The sequence below is a fragment of the Alligator sinensis genome, unplaced genomic scaffold, assembly GCF_000455745.1.
Source record: "Alligator sinensis unplaced genomic scaffold, ASM45574v1 scaffold279_1, whole genome shotgun sequence".
Classification (NCBI taxonomy): domain Eukaryota; kingdom Metazoa; phylum Chordata; order Crocodylia; family Alligatoridae; genus Alligator; species Alligator sinensis.
This window is the reverse complement of record NW_005842434.1, coordinates 1,085,936-1,097,397: the sequence shown is the minus strand read 5'-3', so window position 1 is coordinate 1,097,397 and position 11,462 is coordinate 1,085,936. Positions and strand designations below refer to the sequence as shown.

At 37.9% G+C, this 11,462-nt stretch overlaps 1 protein-coding gene across 1 annotated transcript in view; it reads right to left on the bottom strand.

Annotated features, from left to right (window-relative positions):
• TOPAZ1 (testis and ovary specific PAZ domain containing 1) overlaps positions 1 to 11,462 on the bottom strand; it is a 100,091-nt gene that overhangs the window by 55,845 nt on the left and 32,784 nt on the right. Inside the window, exons 3-6 of the mRNA XM_025211848.1 lie at positions 10,092 to 11,457; positions 7,281 to 8,981; positions 6,282 to 7,080; positions 681 to 748 (exon numbers count right to left, since the gene is read on the bottom strand). Of these exons, the coding sequence (XP_025067633.1) occupies positions 681 to 748; positions 6,282 to 7,080; positions 7,281 to 8,981; positions 10,092 to 11,457 (3,934 nt within the window). The remainder of the gene's footprint in view (positions 1 to 680; positions 749 to 6,281; positions 7,081 to 7,280; positions 8,982 to 10,091; positions 11,458 to 11,462) is intronic.

The window sequence follows — 11,462 nt, the reverse complement described above, 5'->3', positions numbered from 1 at the left end:
TGCTGATGGAAACAGGAAACCAACCAAGAGAGATCAAACACCCAGTCCCTCAAGTAATTTCAGAATAGTTTTGTCTCCTCCTATTTTTATCTGCTAATAAGAGGATTTATATTCTTTGCGTGGGTTGCCATACAAAGATGATAAATAAACATACATTACTATTACAAGATGGTGAGTCCTTTCAGTATGTATCTCTATACCAAGTACAGCAAGCACTTTAATGAGGTTCCCTTGTATGTGAATACAAGAGAGTAACTTGTTCCCCCCATGCCAACAGGGGGGAAAAAAAACCTTGTCTTATATTTGAGAAAATGCAGTACGTGCATTTTGGGAGGGCCCATAGATGAGGAGTGATGGGCTTAGAAAGGATCTCCCCAGGGAGTGAAACTGGGTAGTGGAAGAGGGTGGGCAGGGTGTGGGAGAAAGAGAAAGAAGTATGCTATATCTAAATGAAAACAGATGTTTGGAAGCACCTGGCATCTGCTACAGAGTTCACTTTTTTGGGGGCTTAAGCAAAGAAGGGTAATTGGGGGAATTAGGAGTTCAAGTTTTGGGGTGTTGTTTAGGAAATCTGGTTGCTTGTTCATTGTAATTTGCTCTGAGCCTTTTAGATAAGGCAGATGTAAAATAAATATGCTACTCTCGTCCTTTAACTGTGCATTCTAAAATTCCATTCTTACCTGTTATCAAGGAATCACAGGAATCTGCGATAGGTTGCAATGTTCCAGATTCTTGAATGGGACTGTCTCTGTTTTAAACAAAAAGCAGATTTAAGAATTCTAGTACAAAGCGAAGTAATCTATTCTACCCATGTGAAATTAAAGCTTGTTTGTTCATTGCTTTTACCCATGAACAAAATATTTGTTCACATCTTTCACTGGGCTCTTCTTGAAAATTCCATATATTACCAGACACGTCCTTTAATAGTTTTGCTAGCCAAGACATTTATATTGTCAGTACTCCAATTTTGATTCATCCCTTCACCATATCTTAGCCTAAAATACTGGAAGAGGGAATTGTCAATATCACATGTCACACTAGCTCACAATAGAAAAAAAATAAGGAAGATTTGGACATACTGAATTAGTGAACCAAATACATCAATTTTTAAATAAAATAATAATTTTACATTCACATAGCACCTTCCATCTAGATAAATTCCAAAGGCCTGTAACTAACTGTTTGCATTAATTGTTATTGTTTCACTTACTTTAAAAGTGTTACAGTTAAAATTCTGTTTTTTAGAAACCATGAACAAGTAAAAGTGCTATCTGGGGAATTGTTCGGGAAGCAGGCAGCTTTAAAAGGCAACAGAAGAATTTGCGCAGAATACTGGGCAACATTAGGTACATCAGCAAAGAGCTACTAATCAGAGGGGGAAAACAAGGAATGGAATAATGGGGAAGTTTAGCAAGAAGTAAAGGGTTTCTCAAAATATGAAATTTGATTTATGCACAAACATTTGTTCAGATATAAAATTCTCAACAGCTTGACAAGAATTCATGGAAAGCTAAAAATCTCTGGGTTTTATTTCAAAGGATGTTTGTAATTTACAGAAATCATTGAAGAGCTGTCTGATAAAAGATTTCTGATATAAGGACCCCTCACCCACATATACATTACTGCTCTATTATTTATGTGAAATGCAAAAAAGGCTACAGAGCAAGCATGACTGCTTTGTAAAACAAAACAAAAATATCCAAAATCTGCCACCCTGTTAGACACTACCTCTATTATGAAGCATTATTTTAATTTGAGATACTGAAAAACTTTTCAACTTTTAGGCCAAAAATGGTCCTAAGTGTGTTATGAAAAACTTTTAAAAAAGCATACTGCAGTCCCAGAGAAATCTCTCGGAAATTATATAGAGGTTTACACAGAAAACTAGGTTTATTATTGCATTAAACTGACAGATTGACTCATAGCATTGAGCCTTAAAAATGGGTCCATATATAACAAATTTATAGAGGATTAGAAGCTCTATAGCATATCTTTACTAACCTTGCAACTTGAAGTTTAGGATAACTGTGGTAATCACATAGAGCATGGCAGTAATCACATAGAGCACGTCCAACTTAAGCTGCTGGGGGCCACCTGCCCCATGGGGTGGACCAACAGAAGCGCCATGTACTGTGAACTACACCACTCACATGGGTACTCCATGCTGCATGGCACACTGGCACCTTCAGCTCCCAGGCCACAGGCTCTCCTACTGTACCACACTGCGCAGGAACCTTGAGCAGGGCAGAATAGCATTGTGCCCTGGGGCAGGGGCAGGAAGTGAAAGCTGGAAGAAGGAGGGGGAGCTCAGAGACCCTGGTTGATGCTGCAGCCAAAGCAAGGGGGAAAGTGGTGACTTGGTGGGACCATGGGAGCTGCAGATGAACTCCTTACAGGCCACGCGGCCTGCAGGCTACCAGTTAGACAACACTGACATGGGGAAAAACATAATTTCTGAAGTTCTGTGAATTAAGGCAATGCAGTTTAAGGCAAAACTGGTTGATTAGATAGCATAGTGAATATAGGCTGTTCAAATAGTCTGCTGCAGGTCATAAAGACTGTCAGGACAAACTAACTGCATGCAAGGGATTAAAAAAAAAAAAAAAAGACAGTGGCTGGCAACAATTTGACACGCCTTGTGCACACAGCTAATGTTAGGTTAGCTAATAAAAAATTAAGGGGTTCACATTCCTTGATTTTTACCTTCATAGTCACAGAAAAGGAAAAAAAAAAGATTCATGTAGGTTAAAGCAGCCCTGTGCAAAGATACCAGATCTACTGGATTATAGCAAGAATATTACATGGTATCAATAACTTCTCTCTATGAAGAAACTAAGAGAAAATTAACTAGCACGATAGCAATTGTAACAGCACATTTCTCTGCATCAGTGGTTTGCTCTAAAATCACTCTTAAATATCACTAAGCCAAATGCCCTTCAGGATTTTGGCAACAAAGAAATTCTTTTTCTATAGCAACAAAATGGTAGAAAATAGGCAGTCCCTAATGAACTTTACCAAAATACAATGACAAGTGCCCACTAAAGCATTTCCTAATTTGGAGAACTAATGTTCTAAATGAAGATGCTTCACAACTCTGTCCTCTCCTGGCTTGAAAATCATAATAAAAAAATTATTAAATGACACTAAAAGCGAACACTCAACAGCAACAGTTAATTGCAATGTCAGCCATCAAATGCTAAATTACCACTATTTTGTATTATGAGCTCTAGAATAGGTTAGACAAGCTTGTATGGGATGGTTTGGATAGGGATGTTCCTGCTTTTAGCATGAGACTGGATTAGAGGAGCTCCTGAGGTCCCTTCCAGCCCTAGAGAGGTAGAGGGACTGTTTATAGAATATAAACTATCAGAAATTTTAATATCACTACAATCTCAATTCTGACTCTCAAGTTCCATATTAAAGTGAAAAATAGCTTTCTGAATATAAATTACAGTGAGGACACAGCTATAGAAATAATTATCAAAACACACTAAACAAGAGAATAAAAATTAAAACCCTAAGCATGGCCCAGAATAGAATAGGTAAAATACAGGGAAGCGCCTTTTCACTGCCACAATGCAACAATATTTCACTTTAATTTCCTTGAGTGCAAATATAACCTGAAAGCCAGGACAATCACATGTGCTTGTTGGACAAACAAAAGGCACAGCTTCCAGCTAACAAGTATTAAAAAAAACAAAAACAAAACAGACCCTCCCCAACAAAACCTCATATTGTATCAGTATAGCTTCTTAACGCTAATTGAGCAAATATCTTTGCCTTCTGTTTTTAGGAAACATTCTTTAACAAGAAAAAGTTTTTGTCAGTTGTCAATCACACTATATACACTTTGCATCTAATACAAAATGCATGATGCAAGAACATCACAAGAAGATAAATAACCTCTGGCAAACCATGGGAAGCTTCTATGGAATTACAGAACCTTATATTTTCTTTTTATTTAGTTGAAAACTGATAAATTCAGTATATCTGAGGAAGAAAAAAGTCTGAATTCAAATAAATACACATATCTCACATTTAATCACTTAATATTTTTACTTCTAAGCCTCAGTTTCAGTATTGATAAAATGAACCTGTTATTTATCTACTTTATGGAGATTTTGTGAATCCTAATTAAGTTGCAGTTAAGTTTTACAGGAAAGCAAATATGGCAAAGGTAGGAAGAGCCCAGGATTTCTGGCCATTCCTGAACTCAGTTTTTCTAGTCCAGGTGGCTGGAGCAGCAGAACCATCTTCTCTTCTCTTGCTTTTTTAAGGGACTACAATTGTTTTTTATCAGTCCTGCTGATTAATGCTTGTCACTATAGTTACTATCCCTCTGTAATGCATCAACATTCAAGGTCAATATTTAAAAGACTTTTTAGCTACAAAGTGACCATGTATGACATGTTTGTTTCAGATCTCCAGAACTTTTCTATTATTTTTTAAACTTCCCCTCAAAAAATGAAGGTTTTTCTAATGTTGAGAATCTATTTTTCTTTTATATTTATAATTGCAAACTTCTCTTCTTCATACACCATCAAGTCATATTTGGAGAGTGAACAAATGAAGTTCTGCAACACAGGTGAACATTATAGAATATAATACAGAATGAGTCAGGGCTCAGAAAAGGTGGCAGGTACTCATAAACTGTACTAATACTTCACCGGAACTATTACCTTACCCTCTAGAGTCTCATTAATTTAAAAACCAGTCTCCAGCGATCATGGTTGTTAAAAAAAATTCTCAAATATGCAAGCCAAATATAACTGATGCAGTGATGTCTTTGTGAGGCTCGAGGCTCTGAAATTTATTTAACCACTGTATTAAGCAATGGCTCATTGTTGTCAACACTGACTATATCATTCCTCAGTATATATGGAGAAAGCAGACCACAGATATGTATAAGAAACTGTGAATTAAGCCTTATTTTGTTGCCACAAGTGGATGATATTTTAGAGAGAACAATTCCTCTCCAGGCAAAAAATTACCAAACCACGAAACCTATGGACGTAAAGAAGTCCCACTAAGAAGCAGTCATGCTCAAAAACCCCAATGGAGAATACAAACACTATTTTGAGTATCTGCAAACTGTACATTAGGGGGATCTTAGTGAAGATTTCCATAAGAATATACACAGAGAGAATATCAGAACACAGGGAGGCATTCCCATCTTTAAAGAACATCCTAGACTCTCAACTTCAAGCTAAAGCTGTTTTTTTAAAATGACCATTTTGTATTAAGACTTGCAACAATAAAGAGAAAAAATGAAGAGTTTGTGGAGGTTGAAATTCTCTAAAGGCTTTGATATGGACAGATTATACTACATAAATGGTTGGCAGTCATTTATAGATGTTTGTTAATTATTTCTCCTTTGCCACAGTTTACTATGAACAATGATCAAAAACAATGCAAGAATAGTACAAAACGTTGACTATTCTGCACACAATTAATGTAAAATAGAACCTTGCAGCAAACTAGTACACACTTAGCCAAATTCTAGTTTTTTTAATTATTCAGTTGAGCAAGATGAATGTATTCTTTAGTATTTTGAGAAATCAAGATCACTTACACACAAAACGATGAAGAGAAATGTTTCAGAATACTTTAACAACTAAAGGCTATTTTGGTAGCATATATATATATATATATATATATATATATATGGCAATTCATAGATATTAATCATTACCATTATTACTCTAATGTCTTATTTGTAAAGATCAGACTTTTTTGTTGTTGTTGTTGCTTGGCCTAGCTAATTCTGTTTGACCAGCTCAGTTCTAGTTTTGTTTACAGCAGTGGTGCTCAAAGCACAGTCTAGAAATGTGGAGACAGAACAATGGCACTGTTAATTGCTCTGGGAGCCCCACTGCAATTAATGCTGCTACCACTCCCCCACTGCTAAATTTTTTTACTCGAGGGGTTGGATGACATGGCCTTGATTGTCAGTGTGCAAGGTCTAACCTGGGGGTCAATAAGCAGCCCATGCCTCCAGCTCCCAATATGCCTTCCACACAAAGTTTAAGCACCACTTCTTTAAAAATCAGTATTACATTCTGTTTCTTATGCAGTAACAGCTTTACATTCTGTTTCTTATGGAGTAACCACATGCCGATGTATTTGGCTTCTGAGCATTGCCATGTTTAAAGCCCACTTTCACCTTTTATAATGTCATGAAAGCAGTTTTTAAGAAAACCTGAAACACTGTGACTAAACTATGTTGATGTTTGAAAGTACTTGTTTTACACAGAATTTAAAATTGAAAACAAAAGACTGACCTTGCATACCCATGATAATAGTTTGAGTCCTTATTTTCTTGAAGGTTATGGAATTTGGGAGTAAAATTCCGCTTTTCCACTGGGGTGAGAATATTATCATGCTTCTTAATTTCAGTTTCACAGTCCACTGTAAACTCTCCTTCATTAGTAGTTCCAAAAAGGTCAGGGTCATCCTGAATTACATCTATCACAAGAATGTCATCTTCATATGCTTTAAGAACATCTGGAAAGTTCGAAGATGAACTCTGTGTAGGCTTCTCTTTCAATTTGTTTTCGTCATTGACAAATACTTCAGATGAAGTAGAATGTTTAACTGTTTTGCTGGAGTGATCAGCCACATTACTTCTCTCTCTAAATTCAGTACCGGAAGTACCCTCTGAAGTAGGTGACATTAATTCTCTCTCAGGAAAGTCCCATGTACATGAAGAAATATGTTCAGCAAGTCTTTTTTTTTCATCTGAAAGTCTTTCTGAACCATCATTTCCAAAGTTTTTATTGGTGATTTGGTAAGCTTTTTCCTTTGCAGTGGCCAGAAAAAAGTCAGAATACACCAAAGGGGAATTCTCCTTGGTCCTGTTCTGCCTTACTGGTGTAGCAGCAGAATTGTCAAGAAGTTCCAATGGACTGTATGTTTCTCTTTCAAATGATCTAATATAGTCCACTTTCCTGGATTCAATTTTATTTCTCAGTAAAGGAATTTTGAAATTTGACAGATTTCCTGTGCTTAACATTCTCACTAAGCCTGGAAATTCCTGAGTTTGTTTTGTAACAGGTATCTCAGGGTTACAGATCATTTTGCCTACATTATCTGCAGACGTGCTATCTTGGAAAGTCATGGCTAAAATGATCTAATATAGTCCACTTTCCTGGATTCAATTTTATTTCTCAGTAAAGGAATTTTGAAATTTGACAGATTTCCTGTGCTTAACATTCTCACTAAGCCTGGAAATTCCTGAGTTTGTTTTGTAACAGGTATCTCAGGGTTACAGATCATTTTGCCTACATTATCTGCAGACGTGCTATCTTGGAAAGTCATGGCTACATTTTTTGCTTTTAAAGCACCTTTATTTTTATCTTGTTTTTGTTTTCCTGACAAATTTAAAGTTACCTTGCCTTCCTGCACACTGTCAGAGTTAAAAGTCACGGAACTTCTACCTTTGTCTAATGACAACTCCAAGTTTTCATCTTTTGTGACCCTCAAAGCCCCATTAATATCTGAGAGAGATGATCCTGGTATTGCAACAGAAGCTAAACATTCTGTATTAGAATCTGTTATTTTACATGCATTTTGTTTGTTAATTTCTGTCATAGACATATGCAGATATAATTGCTTGGAGTTATCAGTTACATCCATACCTCTCAAAGTTTCGGTGTTTTGATACGAACGGCCCTGGAAAGAAGTTACGGAAAAATGTTTTTCTATGATGGTTACATCTTTTTTAGGAAACCATACAGAAGTCCTGGCACATGATTCACGAGGCCAAACATTTTTGCCAGTCACTGGTATTGCTCTTTGACAGCTGGATGCTTGCAACTTCTCAGGTTTTTTTAACAATTTTTCATTCAACAATTTTTTCTGACAACTGCCTGAATCACTGCAGCAATTAGAAATGTCACTGACCAATCTAATCACTCCAGGACTTTTCAAGTTAGAATGATCTTGTGGTGCCATACTTTCTGCATTAAAGAAAGACTTTTCACTCTGTTCAGCTTCAGGGAGCTGAAGATTCTTCTCAAATCTATCTTCTATGGCACCAGGTTTCATGCACATTTTTCTACTGACTGGTTTAGGCAGACTATTTAGTACTTTTTTAGTATTAGTTTCCACATGGGCATTTGATATTAGATCACATGAAGATGACAAACAAATTTTATTTCTATTTAATTCCCCTAAAACTTCCAAAGAAACCGTTGCAAGAGTTTTATTTCCTGTATGTAATTCACACTCACTGTTGACCCTGCCTGGGAGAACACTCTGGGTTGCTAATTTTTCTGTTTTCTCAAAAAGCTTCATCTTTTTCCTGGGCTTTTCACCAATATTCCATTTTCTTTCCCTGAAGCACTTATTTCTGTTTAGAGAGCATGAAAAACATTTCTCTCTGTTTTGGCATGTTCCTACTTCATCAAATGATATAATCCCCTGTGCACACCATCTCTCAGGTTGCACTGCATTCATACCACTCTGTCCAGTAACGCTACCAGGACAAAGAGTTTTACTGTGTAGTATGTGCAAGAAGCCACTATCAATTTTATAACTGTTGCCGCTTCCATCAACTGAAGACTTTACAAAAGTATTAAGGTAACGGCAGTCATGTAATGCCACAACTGGATTCTTTTCTGCTGTGGACAGCAAACTGTTATGCTGTTTCAAGGCTTCTCTGCACTCATCTTTACACTCTATTGATTTGCTTGTTGTCAGTTTATTTTCAGCTGTTTGTACAGTCAATCTTTGTAAACACTTGATCTTGGTGATTTTATTTTTTCTTCTATTACAATCTACTGCAGAACCTCTTGCTAAACAACGGGATGCTGATATCTTACTTTGAGTCCCATCTGACTGAGGTACTTGGAAAGATTCAGAGTAAGCTACTAGTGATGATGTCCTTACATTGGATTCTTTTGCTGTATTCTGAGCAGTCTCTAGCAGCTTTTCAACTTGTGCATCTGGAACTTCGTTAACGTCCATTCCTTTTCTCTTTGCTAATTAAAAAAAGAATTATTGTCAATTTTATACACTAATACAATTGATTTAAGAGAAAAAAAAATACGGTCTTGTTAAAAAAAAATTGTAAACATGATTCTTCCAAGATCACCCACAAACAAATAAAGCTTTGTACAGCTAAAATGTAGTTATGATGTAACATTTTGCCAATGTTCCCACATACAGAAAATAACCAGCAATATTAACAGGCTTACTATATGCACTCTATAAAAATCTTAATAAAGCAGCAATAATGTGTCATAAGATAAAGCATTTGAAAGCATTGACAGTTACCTCAAACATACCTAACTGACAAGATTTTTTTAAGTAAATGTAAAAGTTTTTACATTTTATGTAAAACCTTTTGCTCTTCCTAGTGGATGCAAGAAAAGAAATATTGTTTAACAACATATTATATCCGTCATAGGAGTATAATAAAATGCAATAAATCAGGGCTGCTCTATAATTTATGAGATTGCTATATTTTTATGCACTATATATTATCATTTATCATAAAATATTCATGAAACCAAATATTTCTGTAAAAGTTTCAAAATGAATCAATAATGCCTTGCAAGAAAACTGAAGCTTTCTTGTGTAATATTTGTTTTCAAAGTAAGGTTTAAATTTTCAGTCTTCCTACCCTAGTAACTGTGTAACCCATATATAAGACTTCAAATATAGCGATTTCTAACAAACTATTGTATTACCACAAAGAAATCAGAAGCAATAATAATGCTCCTGGATTGTAGCCTTGTACTGGTAGGCAAAGACCTGACCCAAGTTCTCCTTCACTGAAAAATAATTCCTTAATGAATGTTTTTTAAAGGTAAAATTAGTTCCTCTCTCAGACAAGCATTAGATTTTGCATCTTTATGGACTATTTACAGCTTATTTTTTTAAATGTCCCTCAAATTGCACCAATTCAACACAATGCTCTGTTAACATGCCAACAATAGAGTCAAGTGCATTTTGTTTCTGTTGCTTTTAAGATAGTACATTTGTTACCTAAAAAAGCAGTAAGATCAGAAAATTTAGACCAATGTAATATCTTAGATGAGAACAAATAAAATGACAATGCATGAGGGATACTGAATAAGTTCTCTTACTAGGTTTCCTTATCTTTAATTTTAATTCAGATGAAACCACAGTCTCTTCATCGCCATCTGTCTGTCTTTCACCATCATCCTCTAGTCTGTTAATGAACAGATCATTTGTAGGTGCAGAAATAACTTCTTGCCCTGAAGCCTGTTGCTTATCCAGCTTTCCTTGTCTGTTCCCTTGAGTAGTCCCGGTAAGAGAAACCCTGTTTGGCATCAACCTCTCCTCTACATATTCAGTTACCCATTTTTCTGTTGAGGAACTCTTCTTCCTGCTTTCCGAGAGTCTTCCTCCCTCAGAGAAACTTTTACTTGCTTTCCCTAAAATTTCTGCTTCACTCTGGGATCCTGACTGCCACAATTTTACAGAGGAGCTCCTGGCTCTTTTCCCTATAGTTCTCTTTCCTCCCTGAAGGCCTAAGTTTATTGGTTGCAGGTTTGTGGCAGATAATTTGCCTCTCTTTATTATATTCCCAGCTCCCTCATAAGGGCCTATCATTGCTGGTACTACCAAGGAGTGCTTACTCCTTCTCTTTGGGCTCTCTGTACTTTCCTGGAGGCCCGTGCTCTGCAGCCCTAACTTCACAACAGAGCAGAAGTGCTCACCCTCTACCCCCAAGTTACTTGCTCCTCCTCCTTGAAGGCCTAAGCTTTGGGACTCCACTGCTAATGAATGCTTCTCTCTCTTTCTTGGGCTTGCTAGCTCTTGAGGACCTTGTGGCTGCCATATCCCTAAGGAATACCTACCCCTTTTCTTTGGTTTCTGTAACTTTGGTTCCACAATCAGCCTGTCTTGCTTTCCCAGATTGCCTTCTTTATCCAGAGGCCCGGACAAGCCTATTTCTGCCAAAAAGCTTTCACCCCTCTCCCCAGGACTTCCTTCTTTCTCCTGGGGTCCTGACTCAGACAAAGAGCACCTGCCCCTCTTTCTAGGGCTCTTTGCTGCTCCCCAAGACCCCGATTCCACCGATGCACATCTGTCCTCACACGCTGGGCTCCCTGGCTCTTTAGGCACCTGCACTCCTGGCTCTGAAAACGAGCGCTGCCTGCTTTTCCGTGCGTCCACCGCGGCACCTCCACTTCTTTCCTTCGGGCTCCTGCACTTTCCCTCAAAGGCCAGGACTTGCTGCTTCAGAGTCAAAGCGTCTCCATCCTTTTCCCTCCTGCCTCCTACGCGACGCTCGGGGACGCCTGGCCCCCGCACACAGCTGCCCCCACTGGCCCGGGGGCTGCCCGCCTGCCCTTCTGCCCCTGCCACCTGCCCTGCCAGGCCCCGCGAGGAGTCTCCGAGTTCCTCCTCCGTGCTCTGGGCTGCCCCGGGGCCGCCTACCAGCGCCTCTGCAGAGGGGAGCAGCTGACGCCTCCGCCCCAGCGCCCCCG